Here is a 22,856-nt window from a genome sequence, read left to right on the forward strand (position 1 = left end):
GCTGATTTAAGGCAAAGAACTGTACTTCACAGATCTTAGTATCCTTGGAACCTAACCCCATGCCTGACTGTGGTAGACCTAAATCAGTGTTGAATTCCTACTTCTGTGCCTTTCATTCATTCCTATTCCCCTTATCTGGATGCCTGCGGTCTCCCTTTTTTCTACTTAAAACTTGCCCATTCTTGAAGGCCCACTTCCTCCATAAAGCCTTCACTGACTAATGTAGCAGTGAAAATTTTAACCACTTTGCTTTAGGGGAAAAGGATTTGCTTTTATTAGTTTAATTTACCATAAAGTTTCCAGGCCTTGATTACTATTAAAAACAGAGACTATTTGTACTATCTTATATTATGCTTATTTTAACAATCCTACTTACAGATTCTTAACTACTTCCATCCCCGCCCCCCCCCCAAAAAAAACCCTAAGTAACTCCCAATCTTGTTTGAATAGAAGACCTTTTAAATGAGGAGCATAGGGACTTCCCTGGAGGTCCGGTGGGTTGGGACTCCGCGCTTCCAATGCAAGGGGCATGAGTTCTATCCCTGGTCGGGCAACTAAGATCCCACATGCCTCTTGGTGTGGCCAAAAAAAAAAAAAAATGAGCGTAGTAGTTCTTTGACCCAAAAAGTACTGAGCCCCTGGAGTACTGAGCCTTTTTTCTGGAGTAGTTGAGTATCATTTATATCTATTGTTTTCAGGAAAAGATACTTTGGGGTTCCTTTCACTTCTGTCATTCTATATGGGGACAGTTAAAAGAAGCCTCTGTTTCATATGCCTTTGTCTTTAACCTGGTACTCGCTGCAGTGAGGCACAGTAAGCACAGTGGAGTTTATTTCCCTGATATGTGTGTTCTTTTTTTCTTTTTTCTCATGATAGTGGTATCTTATATATATCTCTTTTGATACATTTTTACTCTTGCCTTCTTAGCATCCATGTAAAATAGAATACATAAAAGTACCTATTGTACGGTTGGGCATACAAAGCGACACACCCAAGATCACTCACCTACTCGTTGGTCATGCCAAGCCTAGAATTCTGGCTCTTATGCTCTCTGTTTCTATTGATTTCCGAAAGTAGCTCAGTAAATGTAAGGAAGAGCAGCGTATTTAGTTTGCTCCATTATGCTACAGACTTGTAACATTTCTGCTTGACACGAGAAGTCATAAATATGCTATCTACCTAAAAATTAATGTTTTTCTTGGATAAATCTGTTTGGTGCACTTGATTAGTGGAATATCAATATGGGTGTTCCAGCATTTAACTTCTGCTTAGAATTTTTGAGAGTAGATTGTAGGGGAGGAAAAAAATTTCCTCTACCCTCTTAGGTTCTGTGGCTGGGAACTTCGAAATAACCTAACAAAAGACAGATTAAGAGGAGAAACGGTTTATTACGTATGCATATGGGGGCCTTCCTAGAGGAATAGTGAAGACCCAAAGAAGCTATTAGACTTAGGCACTTATATATCATTTTAACAAAGAGCAAGAAATTTGTGGAAAAGTGACAAGATAAAGAAAAAGAAGTTTAGGCTTTTAGAGGTGGTAAATTGTGGGAAGGTAAATCTACTGGGGGAAACTAATGGAAGATAAGGGTAATTTAGTAAGGTTCTGTTTAGGCAGTTAAGATTGATTCTCCCCTTCCTGGTAAGGGAGAGGTGAGGGGGAGACACCTTCACAAAGGGCACTTTATGCTCTGCTTTCAGGTAGAAAGGGGAAGGGCAGAGACTTTTTCTTGTGTCTGTTTCCTCTTAGTTGCATTGAGCTCAAAATAATCCTTAGGCAAAGGGGCATATTTGGGGGTGACATATTCTGATCCCCTTCAAAATCATTAGAGTCTAAAATGGATGAAAGGCCTTAACTGTAAGGGAATTTTTATGAAATTGTACATATGCAGTATTTATTTAAAATATGCACTGATTTAGATTTGGTTCAATCAACAAGCAATTTTTAAACGTTGACAGTGTGTTAGGCACTGAAAATATAAAGATGCAGTGGATAATTCATACCAACGAGCAATGCATGGGAGAAGACAGACATCAGCAATGATATTGCATTGGCCAAAAAGTGCCTTCAGTTTTTAAGTAAAAATAAAAGGCACATTTTTCATTTTCACCAAGGACTTTATTGAACAACGTATTCACCCTTTTGTTCCACTAACTTCTGCCATTTTCCAGGCAACTTCATAATTCCGTCTTCCCAAAACTTTTTATCTTTTTGCGCAAAGAACTGTTCCAGGTGCCTTTTACAGTCTTCCAGGGAATTGAAATTTTTTCCTTTAACAGAATTTTGTGAAGACCTAAATAAAAGGAAATCCAAAGGTACAATGTCTGGTGAATATGGTGGATGAATCAGAACTTCCCAGCCAAGCCGTAACAGTTTTTGCCTGGTCATCAAAGAAACACACAATCTTGCGTTATCCTGATGGAAGATTATGTATTTTCTGTTGACTAATTCTGGACGCTTTTCGTCGAGTGTTGCTTCCAGTTGGTCTAATTGGGAGCAGTACTTGTTGGAATTAATCGTTTGGTTTTCTGGAAGGAGCTCATAATAGAGGACTCCCTTCCAATCCCACCATATACACAACATCACCTTCTTTGGATGAAGACCGCCCTTTGGTGTGGTTGGTGGTGGTTCGTTTCACTTGCCCCATGATCTCTTCCATTCCACATTATTGTACAGTATCCGCTTTTCATTTCCTGTCACAATTTGTTTTAAAAACAGAATGTTTTCATTACGTTTAAGTAGAGAATTGCATGCAGAAATACTGTCAAGAAGTTTTTTTTCCACTTAACTTACGTGGAACCCAAACATCAAAGCGATGAACATAATCAAACTGGTGCAAATGATTTTCAGCACTTGATTTGGATATTTTGAGTATGTCAGCTATCTCCCGCATGGTATAACGTTGATTTTTCTTAATAAATGTCTCAATTTGATCACTATCAACTTCAACTGGTCTAGCCAACCTTGGAGCATCGACCAGCGAGAAATCTCTAGCACAAAACTTCGCAAACCACTCTTGACACACTCGATCAGTCACAGCACCTTCTCCATACACTGCACAAATCCTTTTTTGCATTTTGGTTGTGTTTTTACCTTTCTTGAAATAATAAAACATAATATGCCAAAAACGTTGCTTTTTTTCTTCCATCTTCAATATTAAAATGGCTACACAAAAATTCACCAATTTTGATAAGTCTTTTTTTAAATGCACGCTGATATGACAGCTGTACATACAATCTAATAAAATTGTTTCGAATGAAGTTAAAGACAACTAAGTGCTACTAGAGCCATCTTATGGAAGAAAACAAACGAACCTTCTGGCCAACCCGATAATATATGCCCAAAACAGAATTAAGTATCATTTTCCTGAGAAAACCACTCCTTTGATGGTGTGCATACTTGATATCAGTTCATTATTTAACATCCATACCATCTCCTGAGTTAGAAACTGTGATCACTTTTCACTCTCCTCTCCCTTCAGTGTCTGCTCATTTACCAGATCCTGCCCGCTTGATCTCAGAAATGTCTTTGGAATCTGGCCATTTCTTTCATTTCCACTGTTACAATCCAGGCCTTTATCTCTTACCTGGACCACTATAGCTGTTCTCCCAGATTCCAGTCTTTTATCCACAGAATTATGGATAAAATTATGCCAGCAGAATTACTTTCCTGTAAAACAAATCTCATCATGTTACTCTCCTGTTTTAAGCACTCCTTTGGCTCTCTTTTTTCCTATAGAATTAAGTCTAAATTCCTTAGATGACCCAGTCTTTCAGAGATCAGCCTGACCTCAGCTCTCATTGTTATTTCCCACCCTTCCCTCTCTCAGACCTTATGTTCTGAGCCACTTGGTTGTTCATGCCCCAACAAAAATGTCAGACCCTTTGTTGATTCCCTGTACTTAACAATACATATGCAGTTCCCCTTTGCCTGGCAAATTCATTTAAGACTCGTCCCCTCACTGAAGCATTCCTTGCTTCACCTAGTAATTTACTCATGTGCTCCCTCACTGTTCCCATGGTACTTTGCCCATAGTTCTGTTAAAAGCACTTACTGTATACTATATCAATTTATGTAACAACAGCTAACATTTTATGAGCCCTTACTATGTGCCATGTGCTTTGCTAAGTACATTTTATGTCTTACTTCACCTCACAACAGCCCTGGTAGTGCTGTGAAGTACTATTAAGAACCCTATTTTACAGATGAAGAAAATGCTTAGAGATATTGAGTAACACCAGTTTCACACAGTTGGTAGATACAGCAAGAGAATTAGAACCCAGCTCTGATCTGTCTTTAGAGCTTATGCTCTTAACCATTATGCTCCGCTAGTTGGCATCTGAAGGTCTGGCACTACATCTTCATTTAGTCCACAAATATTTATTGAGTGTCTACTGTGTATTTATCATTGTTCTAAGAGTTGGGGATATAGTAGTGAACAGAAGAAACAAAAAAATCTATTGTTATGAAGCTTATTCTAGTGGTGGGAAACAGAGAAACAAAACAAGTAAATTTTGTAATATATTAGAAGGTGATAAATTTCGTGGAGAAAAATAAAGCAGATAAGGCGGGGTGACAGGAGGTAAATATGGTGGACAAGCAAAGCTTCACTGAGAAGTCATTTGAGGAGAATCTGAAGGAGGTGAGAGAGGGATCATCTGGCTATCTGGAGGAGAAGAACATTCCAAGTGGAGGCAAGTGAAACTGTGATAAGGCAGGAGTCCTGGTATGTTCAGGAAATAGCACTGAGGCCCGGGTAGCTGGAGCCAGTGAGCAAGGAGATGAGTAGTAGAAAATGAAGTCACGAAAACAAAAAAAAAGAAAATGAAGTCACGGAGGTGTAGATGGGCCAGTCATAAGGTGTAGGACACTGCAAGGACTTTGGCTTTTGCTCTGAGAGAGAAGCCAATGGAGGGTTTTTGAACAGAGAATGACAATCTGACATATTTTATTCTGGCTTTTAAATACTGAGAATAGATTATAAACAGATAAGAAATATTTATTTTGGTATTTCAAGTAGCATACCATATCTGGTATATAGTAAGTGTTAATAAATATCAAAAGACTTACAAGTTTTCAAAGCAATCCAACTTTAAATGACGTTTTTAGATAATCTGGATATTTGGATATGGATTTGATATTTGATGATACAGATGGTATTTTTTTAGGTATGATAATGTAATGGTAGTTAAATTTAAAAGATTACTAGTTAGAGATACATGTAGAATATTTACTGATAAAATGAATGATGTTTAGATTTTGCTTTAACTGCTCCAGCAAAAATAAGCAAATACATAAAAGTGGGAGGATTGAAAAACAAGGTGAATAAAATGTTGATAATCATTAAAACAGGTGATGGATGCATGGGTTTCATTATACTGTCTACTTCTGTGTATATTTGAAATGTTCATAATAAAGTTTTATATATACATTATATTTACATAGAGATATAAATATCTCTCTACATATAGATATCTAGAGAGATATAGATAAAATATATAACATTTCACTTGGTAATTCTACCTTTAAAAATCTATCACAAAGAAATGATCATGTATGCCCAAAGATGTAAGAGGATTTTCATATTAATGTTCTCACAGTAGCTAAAATTTAAACAAACTGAATTTTTTTTTTTTTTTTTTTTGCGGTACGCGGGCCTCCCACCGCCGTGGCCTCTCCCACTGCGGAGCCCAGGCTCCGGACGTGCAGACCCAGCGGCCATGGCCCACGGGCGCAGCCGCTCCGCGGCATGTGGGATCCTCCCGGACCGGGGCACGAACCCACGTCCCCCGCATCGGCAGGCGGACTCCCAACCACTGCGCCACCAGGGAAGCCCTGAATTTTTAATAGTTGGAAAATAAAAACTATGGTATAATCCATACAGTATAATACTATGCAGTCCTTAAATTCTTTTCAAAGACTACTTGATCACATTTAAAATATTCTAAATAAATTGTAAAGTGAAAATAGCAGAATAAAAAAATGGATGTAATATTATCCTAATCTTGACTAAAAATATCTATAAATATAGATTTTAAAATTTTAAAGAAATACACTAAATTATAACTAGTAGTTATCACTAGCTGGTAGGGTTTTAGCTCATTTTTTTATTTGATTCTTTATACTTCTCTGTATTTCTAAAATTTTCTTTAATAAATTTATCTGATTTTATTAAGACAAACAACAGAAGATACTATAAAAGTCTATGGTTTAAGCCTTTGACCCTTCTATTAGGATAAACAAATAATAAAATAGGGATAAAGGTTCATGCTCCAGGATGTTTGTTGAATTGCTATTTAGCAAAAAATTGGAAATGTCTAAATTACCAACAAATTGGAAATGATTAAATTATGGTGCATCCATATGCAGCTAGTAAATGTTTCCAAAGAGTGAAATACAGAAAGTGCTCGTGTAAAATAAAAAGGAAGATACTGAATCATGTGTACAATGTGATTTCAATTATGTTTTTAAAAAATGAAAGATTGAAGGTGGCCAAAATTTTAGCAGATTATAGGTGGTTTTAATTTTAGTTTTTCTACTTTCTATGTTTTCTGAATTGTCTATACTGAGCATGTATATTACTTTATAATCAAAAATACATTATTTAAGTATTTTGAAAATATGTAGAGTACAATGAAAAGAAAGTGGATGATTAAGGAGGAAAAAAAAGATCTGGGATCACAGCTAGGGGAAATATGCTGAGGAATTAATAAAATGAAAATTATTATTAAACAAAAAGTTGAATTTTATGTAACAGGGCAAGAAGCCTGTTTAGTTTTGTCTTCCAGCAGTGCTCACTAATCTAGCAGTAAAATTAGGGGAAGTAGCTGTAATCATCTAGGATGAGGAGTGTTTGGCAAAGGGTCAGGGCATCTGTGTTGCTGGTCTACCTCCACAGAGAATGTGAAGATGTTTTTATAAACTGTAAAGTTGTTAACAGACAGCAGGGGTAGTTTTTATCTATCCCCATGGCCACTGTCCTATTTAAGCCCTCGTTATTCTTACTTAAACTTACTGACTGCTTTTCCTGCCCCGACTCTCTTTCCAAACCATCTTTTACATTATTGCCCAGCATTCTCTTTCTAAAGCCCCAGTCAGATTGTGTTACTTTTCCTTTTCAGAAACCTGTGTTGGCTCTCCATCACCTTAGAATGTCTGAATTTTTAAGCCACAAATCCAAGGCTCTTTATGATCTGGTCTCAAAGTACCTTTCTACCCTAATCCCCTGCTTTATCTCCATATACGTTTTTCTCCATCCTCATCATCCTACCTACCCTTCCCTAAATATGCAAGGCTTAGCTAACATTCCATATTTCTGCTCAAGTGACATCCTCTAAAACATTTGAGGAACAACCTCTGGACTTAGTTAGATTACTTGTACCTTTGCTTTGGTTCTGCTGTTTACAGGTGGCTGCGTGACTTTTAATATGTTATTTTGACCTCCTTGATTCTCAGGTTTTTTGCTTAATTTCTTCATCCTCATAATGGTAATACCTACCTCACAGGGTCGTTAGGATTCATTCAGATAATGAATACAAAAGCATGTTGTAAACTAAATGCACGGCACATGTGTATGGCATTATTTTCTACCTACCTCTACCTGTCAGGATGCTTTTGACTTCAAATAATAGAAATCCAACTGAAAATGGCTTAACAATGAGGAAGCCAGTCTGGAGGTAAGGCGGCTCTAGGGTTGCTTAATTCAGCAGCTCAGTAGTGTCATCAGGAACACAAGGTCCTTCCGTCCTCTTGCTTTGCTGTTCTTTATCTGTTGTTCTCCTGGGCTTGGTGCCCTCATGGTAGTAAGATGACTACTACTGTCTTAGGTGTCACATGCAGACAACAATGTTCAGAAGCAGGAAAGAGGAAGGTCCCTTTAGTATACCCCTTTTTAAGAGTGAGGAAATCTTTCTAGAAGCCTCCCCTATCACCTCATCCCCCAGATGGACTTGCCCTCATGTCTGTTTGATGAAAATTATAACATATGCCCATGCCTAAACCAGTCATCACTGGAAAGGGGAGTGAGCTCATCTTAATTAGCTTAGACCAATCGTGATCACCCCCTGGTGCTGGCTCCCACCTCTCCTAAAGGAAGAGATGCTCAAAAAAGGACAAAGTGGGGGCTCTGTTAGGGAGGGAAAGATTGTGGTAGCACGATGTCTTCAGGGATGATCCTGGTTTATTAGGACAAGGAGGTGAGGAAGTAATAAGTAGTAGATTCAGCATAAAGGGGAGTCAGCTTTTAGTGGATCAAGATTTCAATCAGGCATCGTATAAAATGAGAGAATAAATGGGGTGCGAAGAGTATGAAGCTTTTGTTTTTCTAGTTTTAACATTTGTTTTCATGTCTAAATAGGTATGCAGTGGAGCTGATGAAGACCCAGATGATAAAAATGCACCATTTCGACAACGGCCGTTTTGCAAATATAAAGGACATACTGCTGATCTCCTTGATCTTTCATGGTCTAAAGTAAGTAATCCTTTTTTTTTTTTTTTGGCTGCGTTGGGTCTTTGTTTCTGTGCATGGGCTTTCTCTAGTTGCGGCGAGCAGGGGCTACTCTTCGTTGCGGTACATGGGCCTCTCTTGTTGCAGAGCACAGGCTCTAGGCGCACAGGCTTCAGTAGTTGCAGCATGTGGACTTAGTAGTTGTGGCACACAGGCTTAGTTGCTCCGCGGCATGTGGGATCTTCCCGGACCAGGGATCGAACACACGTCCCCTGCATTGGCAGGTAGTTTCTTAACCACTGCACCATCATAGAAGTCCTAAAGTAAGAAATTCTTATTTGAATTTTGTATTCTATGTAACTATTTTAGGATAAAAGCAAATGTTTTATTTGTATGATTGTCACAGTCAGGTGTTTGAATGTCTGTATATACTTTGTGGGAGTTACAAATTAATCAAAGTTAAAAAAGAGAAATGTCAGATTAGGCTAATAAAATGTTTATATTACTTAACAGCTTCTATCTGGATCTGTCTATATACTTGTATTTGCTTCTTTTATAAAATAGTTTTGCAAAGTAACTATCCTCAGCAAAATGGATATGACTTCAGCTACAAAGGTGAAGTCTGACCTATCTAATCAAGACTGTTTTGGGGATAATCTGCTACATTCATGAAATTATTAATTTAGGTTTAATAATTATATTCTGCAGATCAATGGTAAGTCTTCATTTTGTAATTTTTTTTTCCTTAGAGCAAAATTTTAGAAGTAGAGGGGCTATTTTGCCACCGATCAAATATCTTAGAAGTTTGCAAAATTTTTAAGAGGTATTTCTAATTTTATTTAAGGTGTTTGAAGCATGAAGCAGTTTTTGGAATTTTTGTATGATTCCTTATACTTTCTTTGTATTAAAATTTGTCAGTAATCAAAATCTAAAATATATTAAGAATTTGTGGGGGAAAGTAATATTTAAAAGCTTTAAATTGAGAAAAGTCATCTGAGTTAACAAAATACTAGCAAGGATACCAGTGACGCCCATATATTTTAACTATATCACAAAGATATCACTGGTATATATTGGCAAGTCAGCCTTTCCCTGAGCTCCAGCTTTGAATCACTCCATTTTTGAATTATGCTCGTATCACATTTGTTTAGATGTTATGGATGCATTTCATAACGTTTTTCTCTAACCTCCTGGAACAAGCTTGGGCCTCACCTGGTAGTCTGGTTTTAAATTGAGCCCCAGTTGTATCTTTATACTCTCTCCCCACCCTGTGTGAAATCTGAGTTGTCGGAAGATGGAAATTTAAAGTGTCCTTAATCTGATAATCGTATTCATCTAGAATAAAAAGTACAAAGCACCTTATTGGGAACCCTGCACTCATTTTACTTTCTTAAAGCAAACCAATATTTTTTGTAAAATGTAACACCAACTGAAGATATTAATCCTCCATTGATGACTGTATCAGTCAGTGTTCTCCAGAGTAACAGAACCAACAGGAAATACATACATAGGAGGTTTATTTTAAGGAATTGGCTCACACAGTTGTGGGGGCAGGCAAATTTGAAATTTGTAGGGCAGGCATTGAAAACTCAGTTTTTTTGGGTTTTTTCCCCAGCTTTATCGAGATGTAATTAAAACATTGTGTAAGTTTAAGGTGTACACAGTGATGATTTGATATACTTACATATTGGGAAATGATTACTACAATAAGGGTAATTAACACATTCATCACCATAAATAGTTACCTTTTTTTTGTGGTGAGAACATTTAAGATCTACTCTCTTAGCAACTTGCAAGTGTATAATACAGCGTTGTTAACTCTAGTCACCTTGTTGTACATTCATGCTGGAGTCTTAAGGCAGAATTTCTTCTCCAGGAAACCTCAGTTTTTGTTCTTAATGCCTTCATCTGTCTCTGTGCTCTTTTCTTAAACTTTCTTTTTTACTTAAGTGTTTATCTGTGTACATTTCTACATCTTATTGGCAACAAGATTCTAAGCCCCTCAAGAGTAGGGATCAGCTCTTACTTCACTGTTGTTTCTCTTGAGTATCTAGCACAGTTGATGTTTATAGTGGGTTTTCTGTTTGTTGAAGACTTATTTTGTGCCACGTAATAAGAATTACCTTGTTAATACTGAAAATAACAATGCTGTGAGGTAGTTGATATTCCATACTGTGGATTAGAAGCCTGGCCTCTGACCCATCTAAGATCACAAAACTAGTTATGGGTAGAACTTAGATCTGAATCTAATTTTTTTGACTTGTAAGATCATGCTTGGTTCAAGAACGCTATTTAATTTCATTTATTTAATAAGTATTTATTTTTGGATTGGGTTGTTTGCTTTTTTAATATTGAGCTGCGTGAGCTGTTTATATATTTTGGAGATTAATCCTTTGTTGATTCGTTTGCAAATATTTTCTCCCATTCTGAGGGTTGTCTTTTCGTCTTGCTTGTACTTTCCTTTGCTGTGCAAAATCTTTTAAGTTTCATTAGGTTCCATTTCTTTAGTTTTGTTTTAATTTTCATTTCTCTAGGAGGTGGATCAAAAAAGATCTTGCTGTGATTTATGTCAAAGAGTGTTCTTCCTATGTTTTCCTCTAAGAGTTTTATACTGTCTGGCCTTACATTTAGGTCTTTAATCCATTTTGAGTTTATTTTTTTGTATGGTGTTAGGGAGTGTTCTAATTTCATTCTTTTACATGTAGATGTCCAGTTTTCCCAGCACCATTTATTGAAGAGGCTTTCTTTTCTCCACTGTGTATTCTTGCATCCTTTATCCAACATAAGGTGACTATATGTGCGTGGGTTTCTCTCTGGGCTTTCTATCCTGTTTCATTGATCCATATTTCTTTTTTTGTGCCAGTACCATACTGTCTTGATGACTGTAGCTTTGTAGTATAGTCTGAAGTCCGGGAGCCTGATTCCTCCAGCTCCGTTTTCTTTCTCAAGATTGCTTTGGCTATTTGAGGTCTTTTGTGTTTCCACACAAATGGTGAAAATTTTTTTTCTAGTTCTGTGAAAAATGCCATTGGTAATTTGATAGGTATTGCACTGAATCTGTAGATTGCTTTGGGTAGTATAGTCATTTTCACAATATTGATTCTTCCAATCCAAGAACATGGTATATCTCTCCATCTGTTGGTAACATCTTTAATTTCTTTCATCAGTGTCTTATAGTTTTCTGCATACAGGTCTTTTGTCTCCTTAGGTAGGTTTATTCCTAGGTATTTTATTCTTTTTGTTGCAATGGTAAATGGGAGTATTTCCTTAATTTCTCTTTTAGATTTTTCATCATTAGTGTATAGGAATGCCAGAGATTTCTGTGCATTAATTTTGTATCCTGCTACTTTACCAAATTCATTGATTAGCTCTAGTAGTTTTCTGGTGGCATCTTTAGGATTCTCTACGTATAGTATCATGTCATCTGCAAACAGTGACAGTTTTACTTCTTCTTTTCCAATTTGTATTCCTTTTATTTCTTTTTCTTCTCTGATTGCCGTGGCTAGGACTTCCAAAACTATGTTGAATAATAGTGGTGAGAGTGGACATCCTTGTCTTGTTCCCGATCTTAGAGGAAATGGTTTCAGTTTTTCACCATTGAGAATGATGTTTGCTGTGGGTTTATCGTATATGGCCTTTATTATGTTGAGGTAGGTTCCCTCTATGCCCACTTTCTGGAGAGTTTTTATCATAAATGGGTGTTGAATTTTGTCAAAAGCTTTTTCTGCATCTGTTGAGATGATCATATGGTTTTTATTCTTCAATTTGTTAATATGGTGTATCACATTGATTGGTTTGCGTATATTGAAGAATCCTTCCATCCCTGGGATAAATCCCACTTGGTCATGGTATATGATCCTTTTAATGTGTTGTTGGATTCTGTTTGCTAGTATTTTGTTGAGGATTTTTGCATCTATATTCATCAGTGATATTGGTCTGTAATTTTCTTTTTTTGTAGTATCTTTGTCTGGTTTTGTTATCAGGGTGATGGTGGCCTCATAGAATGAGTTTGGGAGTGTTCCTTCCTCTGCAACTTTTTGGAAGAGTTTGAGAAGAATGGCTGTTAGCTCTTCTCTAAATGTTTGATAGAATTTGCCTGTGAAGCCATCTGGTCCTGGGCTTTTGTTTGTTGGAAGATTTTTAATCACGGTTTCGATTTCAGTGCTTGTGATTGGTCTGTTCATATTTTCTATTTCTTCCTGGTTCAATCTTGGAAGGTTATACCTTTCTAAGAATTTGTCCATTTCTTCCAGGTTGTCCATTTTATTGGCACAGAGTTGCTTGTAGTAGTCTCTTAGTATGCTTTGTATTTCTGTGGTGTCCGTTGTAACTTCTCCTTTTTCATTTCTAATTTTAATGATTTGAGTCCTCTCCCTCTTTTTCTTGATGAGTCTGGCTAATGGTTTATCAATTTTGTTTATCTTCTCAAAGAACCAGCTTTTCATTTTATTGATCTTTCCTATTGTTTTCTTCATTTCTATTTCATCTATCTCTTCTCTGATCTTTATGATTTCTTTCCTTCTACTAACTTTGGGTTTTGTTTGTTCTTCTTTCTCTAGTTCATTTAGATGTAAGGTTAGATTGTTTATTTGAGATGTTTGTTGTTTCTTGAGGTAGGATTGTATTGCTATAAACTTCCCTCTTAGAACTGCTTTTGCTGCATCCCATAGGTTTTGGATCGTTGTGTTTTCATTGTCATTTGTCTCTAGGTATTTTTTTATTTCCTCTTTGATTTCTTCAGTGATCTCTTGGTTATTTAGTAACGTGTTGTTTAGCCTCCATGTGTTTGTCTTTATTACGCTTTTTTCCCTGTAATTGATTTCTAGTCTCATATCATGGTGGTCAGAAAAGATGCTTGGTATGATTTCAGTTTTCTTAAATTTAGTGAGGCTTGATTTGTGACCCGCGATGTGATCAATCCTGGAGAATGTTCCATGCACACTTGAGAAGAAAGTGTAATCTGCTGTTTTTGGATGGAATGTTTGGATGATCTGTCCATTGGTGTAAGTGAGGTGTTAAAGTCCCCCACTATTATTGTGTTACTGTCGATTTCCTCTTTTATAGCTGTTAGCAGTTGCCTTATGTATTGAGGTGCTCCTATGTTGGGTGCATGTTTGTTTGTTTTTGTTTTTTTTTTGCAGTACGCGGGCCTTTCACTCTTGTGGCCTCTCCCATTGCAGAGCACAGGCTCCGGATGTGCAGGCTCAGCGGCCATGGCTCACGGGCCTAGCTGCTCTGCGGCATGTGGTATCTTCCCGGACCAGGGCACGAACCCGTGTCCCCTGCATCGGCAGGTGGACTCTCAACCACTGCGCCACCAGGGAAGCCCCATGTATTTTTATAATTGTTTTATCTTCTTCTTGGATTGATCCGTTGACCATTATGTAGTGTCCTTCCTTGTCTTTTGTAACATTCTTTATTTTAAAGTCTATTTTATCTGATGTGAGTATTGCTACTCCAGCTTTCTTTTAATTTCCATTTGTATGAAATATTTTTTTCCATCCCCTTACTTTCAGTCTGTATGTGTCCCTAGGTCTGAAGTGGGTCTCTTGTAGACAGCATATATATGGGTCTTGTTTTTGTATCCATTCAGCGAGCCTGAGTCTTTTGGTTGGAGCATTTAATCCATTCACGTTTAAGGTGATTATCGATATGTATGTTCCTATGACCATTTTCTTAATTGTTTTGGATTTGTTTTTGTAGGTCCTTTTCTTCTCTTGTGTTTCCCACTTAGAGAAGTTCCTTTAGCATTTGTTGTAGAGCTGATTTGGTGGTGCTGAATTCTCTTAGCTTTTGCTTATCTGTAAAGCTTTTGATTTCTCCATCGAGTCTTAATGAGATCCTTGCCAGGTAGAGTAATCTTGGTTGTAGGTTTTTCCCTTTCATCACTTTAAATATGTCATGCCACCTCCTTCTGGCTTGTAGAGTTTCTGCAGAAAAATCAGCTGTTTACCTTATGGGAGTTCCCTTGTATGTTGTTTGTCGTTTTTCCCTTGCTGCTTTCAATAATTTTTCTTTGTCTTTGATTTTTGCCTGTTTGATTACTATGTGTCTTGGCGTGTTTCTCCTTGGGTTTATCCTGCCTGGGACTCTCTGTGCTTCCTGGACTTGGGTGGCTATTTCCTTTCCCATGTTAGAGAAGTTTTCGACTATAATCTCTTCATTTATTTTCTCGGGTCCTTTCTCTCTCTCTTCTCCTTCTGGGACCCGTTTAATACGAATGTTGTTGTGTTTAATGTTGTCCCAGAGGTCTCTTAGACTGTCTTCATTTCTTTTCATTCTTTTTTCTTTGTTCTTTTTCGCAGCAGTGAATTCTACTATTCTGTCTTCCAGGTCACTTATCCATTCTTCTGCCTCAGTTATTCTGCTATTGATTCCTTCTAGTGTAGTTTTCATTTCACTTATTGTATTGTTCATCTCTGTTTGTTTGTTCTTTAATTTTTCTAGGTCTTTCTTAAACATTTCTTGCATCTTCTCCATCTTTGCCTCCATTCTTTTTCTGAGGTCCTGGATCATCTTCGCTATCATTATTCTGAATTCTTTTTCTGGAAGGTTGCCTATCTCCACTTCATTTAGTTGTTTTTCTGGGGTTTTATCTTGTTCCTTCATCTGCTTCATAGCCCTCTGCCTTTTCGTCTTGTCTATCTTTCTGTGAATGTGTTTTTTGTTCCACAGGCTGCACGATTGTAGTTCTTCTTGCTTCTGCTGTCTGCCCTCTGGTGGGTTAGGTTATCTGAGAGGCTTGTGCAAGTTTCCTGATGGGAGGGACTGGTGGTGGGTAGAGCTGGCTGTTGCTCTGGTGGGCAGAGCTCAGTAAAACTTTAATAGGCTTGTCTGCTGATGGGTGGGGCTGGGTTCCCTCCCTGTTGGTTGTTTGGCCTGAGGCGACCCAACACTGGGGTCTTTGGTGGGGCTAATGGCAGACTCTGGGAGGGCTCACGCCAAGGAGGACTTCCCAGAACTTCTGCTGCCAGTGTCCTTGTCCTCACGGTGAGACACAGCCACCCCCTGCCTTTGCAGGTGACCCTCCAACACTAGCAGGTAGGTCTGGTTCAGTCTCCTATGGGGTCTCTGCTCCTTCCCCTGGATCCTGATGTGCACACTACTTTGTGTGTGCCCTCCAAGAGTGGAGTCTCTGTCCCAGTCCTGTCAAAGTCCTGCAATCAAATCCCGCTAGCTTTCAAAGTCTGATTCTCTAGGAAATCCTCCTCCCATTGCCGGACCCCCAGCTTCAGAAGCCTGACGTGGGGCTCAGAACCTTCACTCCAGTGGGTGGACTTCTGTGGTATAAGAGTTCTCCAGTTTGTGAGTCACGCACCCAGCAGTTATGGGATTTGATTTTATTGGGGTTTTTTTGGTTTTTTGTTTGTTTGCTTTGCGGTTCGCGGGCCTCTCACTGCTGCAGGCCCCCCGCAGGCTCAGCGGCCATGGCTCACGGGCCAAGCCACTCCACGGCATGTGGGATCCTCCCGGACCGGGTCATGAACCCGCATTCCCCGCATTGGCAGGCGGACTCCCAACCACTGCACCACCAGGGAAGCCCCTTATTTTATTGTGATTGCACCCCTCCTACTGTCTCATTGTGGCTTCTCCTTTTCTTTGGATGTGGGGTATCTTTTTTGGTGAGTTCCAGCGTCTTCCTGTTGATGATTGTTCAGCATTTAGTTGTGATTCCGGTGTTCTCGCGAGAGGGAGTGACATACAAAATCTGGTCTCGCGCCCCTGCACAGTGGCACGTCCGGCGCCTGGTAGGGCCGAGCACCTGGGAATCCTATCCCCTTATGTATCCATCTGGAAGCTTTTGACAGATAGATGTTTGGTTTATGGGTGATGGGCCATCATAATGCCTAAATCAGTTACACTACCCTCTTCTAGCTTTGAAAATTCTATTCTGAGACATTTGACAATTTCTGTTCTCTAATTTGCTTGCCTAAGGTGTGACAGGTGCACAATAACTTTTCATTTCCATGCTGCATTATAGGATAATCTTTTTGAAGACATTTTAAGTGACAGTTAGGGAATTCATGTGAGTTAAAATTCACCAGTGTTATCAATGTGAAAATAACTGAAGTGACGATCAAATGAATAGATTCATAGCTAACTTCTAGTACACGCAGGCTCCAACAACCAAGGCACACTTTAGTCCTCTGTCGGCATCTGGCAGATTTCTTTCAACAGAAGTCATAAGATTCATCCTCATTTCAGAATAGGTAATGTGAAAAAGTCTTAGAATCAAAGAAATATGGTATTTAACTATTTGGGAAAAAAATGGGATTGTCCAAGTGAATTGGATATCTTTGTACTTTATGATGCTGCGTATAACAATAGTAATGACAAAACTCTTGAGATACCTAAAACTAAAAGTTCACTTTTATGGAGTAAGTATTTTTTTTATATGGTGATAAAATAATCAATGTCAATTTCTCCGTAGAACTACTTTCTGCTTTCTTCTTCAATGGATAAAACAGTCAGGCTATGGCACATTTCCAGAAGAGAATGCCTTTGCTGTTTTCAGCATATAGATTTTGTCACTGCCATAGCTTTCCATCCAAGAGTAAGTATTTACATGTTTTTTTGTTATACTATGAGGAAGGTGAGGGAACCAGGTTTCTCTGGAGGGTAATTGGACTACAGGAAAAAAATTATTAATATCCAATAGTTAAGAGCAACTTGATTTAGTGTTTCATTCTGCTTTAAAAATAAGAAAGGAAATAAATATTGTGCTAATCTTCATTAGAAGAGCTGGAAATATTATAGTCTAAATATGACAGTGAAAAGTCATCCCAAATCTTTAATAAGACCTGCAGGGTATAAATAAAGAAATAAAATATCTTATTAAAGAGGAGAGAGGTTGGAGACAGTGGAAGAAGAAAAGACGGCAGGTAAATAAATGAGAAAGGGAAGCATATAGGCAGGAATAGTTGTAGGAGGGTCAGGAAGGGAAGAGACAAAGAGGAAAAGATTGAAAGAGGCAAAGACCAAAATTCATTACAAGATAGACTGAATTCCTATTTCAGGTCTGAAAACATTGTTAATCTTGAGATCCCTTCATACTCATTTTCAATGTAGAAAATCCTTTAATATCTTTCCTCTAGAAAGAATTTCATATGATTTCAACTAAAGGAGAAAAATCTACCATCATGGACTCCAGAGCTATCTTACACCCTTATAGGATAGAGCCACCAAATGCATGAGGCTAGAGTAGTTTTAGTTCTTTGCAGCTGTAAGCACAAGGGATGTCACGTGTTGGCACTGCTTCACTAGCTAGGTTGAAATAAGTGGAGGGCTTGAGCTGACCCTCGTTGACTTTCCCTCCACTACATTTGTGTATGATTACATTTCCAATCATGTCCTCATCTCTATGTGTTTAGTACCCATTGTCTTTTTAATGCAACCTTTCAATTATATTGACATTTCTTTCTCTCCTTCCCCAAATTAAGAGAGAAGAATGACTTTTTTCTCTCAATATAATTTCCCTCCCTGGGCAGGCTTATAACATAGGCAGTAATAATTCTGAACCCTTAGAGAAGATTTTATTAAGAACTTTTGAAAATTAAAAATGCTTAATCTATGTTAATACTGTATCAGTTTTGACCATCAAGCTTTCGAGGCTTCTTTCTAAATAATATCCCCATCCTGTCACCTAAGGGTGCAACAAAAGGGTAGATTTTACCCCTCTCAGCACCTGTGAGCAAAATCCCCCCACCTCTATTTTAACTATAATGTATCAAGATGGAAAGAGAGGGGTATTAGGTGGTAATAGTTATCTATGTAGTACTTTATTATTAAGGTTTCTGTTTAGTCAATAATTTTCCTATACTTTTATTTGGTTTTATTTTGGAAGCTGAAAAGCCTTATTTCTAAAAATTCTACTGACCTGGAGAATTTATGAGAGGGGCTAGGGAAGAGTGGGGTGGTGTTGACATTTTCCTAGGAAATATGACTCTATCAAATAATGTTACCTAGAAGAAACGAAGCAGAGTCATAAAAGAAATAGCAAAATGGAGATACACACACATGTACACACATGTATATATGTATGTAAATAAAATTCTGAGTTGTAAGACCAAGATGAAGTATTTTTATTTGTTCAGCACTTCTGCTGGTAGACATTGAGTTGAGCCTACTGTACCATAGCCATAAAAATGCCTATTCTATGAAGGTTATCCTTGACGGGCTTGAGAAGTGGGTAAGAATAATAATCTTGAGTGGAGAAGAAAATCTGTTTCTTGTTTTGGCATCCCAATTATTTTATTTTCTTTTTAATTCTTATGTTACCAAAAATTAGAGCAGCTTCATGGTAGGCTTGGTTTAGTTTAGAACAGGGTTTCTAAACCTTGGCACTAATGGCATTTGGGGTTGGATAATTCTTTTTCGTAGAGAGAGGAAAGGCTGTCCTGTGCATTGTAGGCTGTTTAGCAGCATTCCTGGCCTCTACCCACTAGATGTCAGTAGTGCCCCACCCTCTAAATTGTGACAATTCCAAACTGTCTCCAGACATTGCTAGATGTCTCCTATGGGGCCAGGCTGCCCCCAGCTGAGAACCCCTGGTTTGAGGTTGAGAATTTAAATAGTGAAGCAATTCTCTGCTGACAGGGTATCAGAGTTCCAAAACTTGACTGGTTCTGTGGGCTAACTGGCATTAGTTACTCTTTTATCCATCTGTTACATGTATCCCAAGGAAGGTATGGGCAAATGTACCATTTTAGGATAGTATTTCCCAAAGCATGTTCCTTGAATTGCTAGCCCTGCTAGATATCCCTACCTGACCCCCAAAAAAGTCGCCCGTTAAAGATTCAGAGTGCGTGTTAACTGAGAATCCTGTTTAACTTTGTGTAACCCAGAATTTCTCAAACTTATTTGACCACAGAACCCTTCTACACAATGTATACTCAAACACATTATCTATTAACATCTATACCTTGGGAAAAGCAGTTTAAGGGTATGATAAAGTGATTAGAATGTCATTCCTCCAAAATGAATACTGAGGTTTCTAATTGTTGTTATTTTTAGTGACTGAAATAATGCTTACTTTAATACTTTTAAAATGAAATCTATATATTTTAACATTATTTCTAATAGACTTAATGTATTGATTTGCTAATGAGTTTTTCTTCATGTGATAAAATGAAACCTTCCTCTTTCATCACATTTTTAGGATGACAGGTATTTTCTAAGTGGGTCATTGGATGGAAAGCTCCGCCTTTGGAACATACCTGACAAAAAAGTGGCTTTGTGGAATGAAGTAGATGGTCAAACAAAATTGATCACAGCTGCAAATTTCTGTCAGAATGGCAAATATGCAGTGATTGGGACATATGATGGCAGGTGTATTTTCTATGATACAGAGGTAAATGACTGTCTTGTATAAATTACATACTTGAATACATAGATACTTTTGTGGTTTGGAATAAGTTGGTGTATCCTGTCTGGGCTTTAACTGCCTTATCTGTAAATTGGGACAAATAATACCATGTTTGTCTGTGAGTTGGCTCAGATGATCTTTGAGTTTCTTTCTAATTCTGATCTTTTTAAATTGTGATTTTTTTTTTTTTAGCATTTGAAATACCACACACAGATACATGTCCGATCTACCAGAGGGCGCAACAAGGTTGGAAGAAAAATTACTGGCATTGAACCTTTACCTGGAGAAAATAAGGTACTAGGTATTCAAAACCATCTGTCTCCACACTATATATAGACTCCTGAAAGTAAGTTCTTCATATCTTAGCTAAGAATATATTTCCTTTCCTATGGAATATTGCTTTTTCTAGTTTTGAGATATATTCTGTATGTGTCTAACACCCTTTTTTGGTTGTACCTTAGCACAGATTAAAAGATGGTATTTTTAACTTTTCCTTTGATTTGTTTTTAGATACTGGTAACTTCAAATGACTCCAGAATCAGACTATACGATCTTAGAGATTTGTCACTGTCCATGAAGTATAAGGGTTATGTCAACAGCAGCAGCCAGATCAAAGCAAGTTTCAGGTAAATTGACAATGAGGAATTCCCAAAAGGGATCAGAACATTTCTCCCCTACTCCCATTTTTCCATTGATCTATGGCTTATGTTTATATGGTGCTGTTAGTTACTTTGCAGTTTTACAACTGGTGTCTCATATTATCAGTCCTACTTACATTATCCAGCTGTTTGGTAGAGTTCAAATTGCCCCTGCTCTGTGGATGAAGAAACCAACACCCAGAAAATTAAGTAATTTGCCTAAAGTCACACTGGTAGTTGCAGAACCAGGATTAGAAGACCCAGCTCCAGAATTTGTGCTTTTGTACTTTCATGTATGCTTTCTAAGAGGAGATTTACCCCACCACCGCCCACCCCACCCATGGTCTTGATCCTTTTAGGTACAGAAGCTAATAAAGCATTTCGAGACCCTAAAGTACAGTGTCCTGTACTTACACCTTTGCATATCATTATTATTTGAACTGTTAGTTTGGGATCTGCAGGCTCTCCTGAAATACCTACCTTTTCTTCCTTTATAGCCCTCCTTATTTCAGCTCTTTTCTTACCAGTTCTCCTTTCTTCTTGAATTACCCAGTAATTTAATTGGTAAAGCATTCTGCTTCTCTCTTTTATCTCTTAAGTAGGCACTCATCCCAGTGTGGGTTAACCCAGCAGCAGTTACCTAGAGCTTCGATGAAAATACTAATGCCACTGGCCACCCATGTCAAACCTACACGTTCAGGACCTCTGGAGTGAGACTAGGAGTCTGTATTTCAACAAGTTCTCTTGGCTGTTTTCTTAGGTGTTTCGAACTAGGAAGCTCTGATAGAGGGAAACCTAAAAAAACCCACAACTTTGATTTTTTTTTTCTTTCTTCCCTAAATGTAGCCATGATTTTAGTTACCTCGTTAGTGGCTCAGAAGATAAGTATGTTTATATCTGGAGTACTTATCATGACTTAAGCAAGTTTACTTCAGTGAGGAGAGATCGTAATGACTTTTGGGAAGGTATTAAAGGTAAGTAAATGCATACTTTTATGTGTCTTATAAGTGAATAAAGTTAAAATGGAGATGTATTATAAGTAAATTTGTATAGGCTTTATTTCAGAGAGATAGTTTGGCAGTTTTAACTGCTTTCGCATTGTATTGGCTTTGTTTGATTTTTCTGTACCAAGGAAGAACATATACTTGTCTAAAATTTGAGAAGTCATGGAATCTCAGAACTTGTATGTGGTTTTGGTGGGGTTTTTTTTTTAACATCTTTATTGGAGTATAATTGCTTTACAATGGTGTGTTACTTTCTGCTTTATAACAAAGTGAATCAGTTATACATATACATATGTTCCACTGGTGGTTTGATAGGGATTGCACTGAATCTGTAGATTGCTTTGGGTAGTAGAGTCATTTTCACAATGTCGATTCTTCCAACCAAGAACATGGTATATCTCTCCATCTGTTTTGTATCATCTTTAATTTCTTTCATCAGTGTCTTATAGTTTTCTGCATACAGATCTTTTGTCTCCTTAGGTAGGTTTATTCCTAGGCATTTTATTCTTTTTGTTGCAGTGGTAAATGGGAGTGTTTCCTTAATTTCTCTTTCAGATTTCTCATCATTAGTGTATAAGAATGCCAGAGATTTCTGTGCATTAATTTTGTATCCTGCTACTTTACCAAATTCATTGATTAGCTCTAGTAGTTTTCTGGTAGTCTTTAGGATTCTCTATGTATAGTATCATGTCATCTGCAGACAGTGACAGCTTTACTTCTTCTTTTCCAATTTGGATTCCTTTTATTTCTTTTTCTTCTCTGATTGCCATGGCTAAAACTTCCAAAACTATGTTGAATAATAGTGGTGACAGTGGACAACCTTGTGTTGTTCCTGATCTTAGAGTAAATGGTTTCAGTTTTTCACCATTGAGAACGATGTTGCCTGTGGGTTTGTCACATATGGCCTTTATTATGTTGAGGTAAGTTCCCTCTATGCCTACTTTCTGGAGGGTTTTTATCATAAGTGGGTGTTGAATTTTGTCGAAAGATTTTTCTGCATTTATTGAGATGATCATATGGTTTTTCTCCTTCAGTTAATATGGTGTATCACATTGATTGATTTGTGTATATTGAAGAATCCTTGCATTCCTGGGATAAACCCCACTTGATCATGGTATATGATCCTTTTAATGTGCTATTGGATTCTGTTTGCTAGTATTTTGTTGAGGGTTTTTGCATCTATGTTCATCAGTGATATTGGCCTGTAGTTTTCTTTCTTTGTGTCATCTTTGTCTGGTTTTTGTATTAGGGTGATGGTGGCCTCGTAGAATGAGTTTTTGAGTGTTCCTCCCTCTGCTATATTTTGGAAGAGTTTGAGAACGTTATGTGTTAGCTCTTCTTTAAATGTTTGATAGAATTCGCCTGTGAAGCCATCTGGTCCTGGGCTTTTGTTTGTTGGAAGA

At 37.7% G+C, this 22,856-nt stretch overlaps 1 protein-coding gene across 1 annotated transcript in view; it reads left to right on the top strand.

Moving 5' to 3' along the window:
* The window catches only part of WDR44 (WD repeat domain 44), an 80,987-nt gene that overhangs the window by 52,531 nt on the left and 5,600 nt on the right, over positions 1 to 22,856 (top strand). The window contains exons 13-18 of the mRNA XM_079909816.1: positions 8,357 to 8,470; positions 16,878 to 17,000; positions 19,605 to 19,796; positions 20,004 to 20,105; positions 20,322 to 20,437; positions 21,296 to 21,423. Of these exons, the coding sequence (XP_079765942.1) occupies positions 8,357 to 8,470; positions 16,878 to 17,000; positions 19,605 to 19,796; positions 20,004 to 20,105; positions 20,322 to 20,437; positions 21,296 to 21,423 (775 nt within the window). The remainder of the gene's footprint in view (positions 1 to 8,356; positions 8,471 to 16,877; positions 17,001 to 19,604; positions 19,797 to 20,003; positions 20,106 to 20,321; positions 20,438 to 21,295; positions 21,424 to 22,856) is intronic.

This window comes from Stenella coeruleoalba (genome assembly GCF_951394435.1).
Source record: "Stenella coeruleoalba genome assembly, chromosome: X".
Taxonomy (NCBI): Eukaryota; Metazoa; Chordata; class Mammalia; order Artiodactyla; family Delphinidae; genus Stenella; species Stenella coeruleoalba.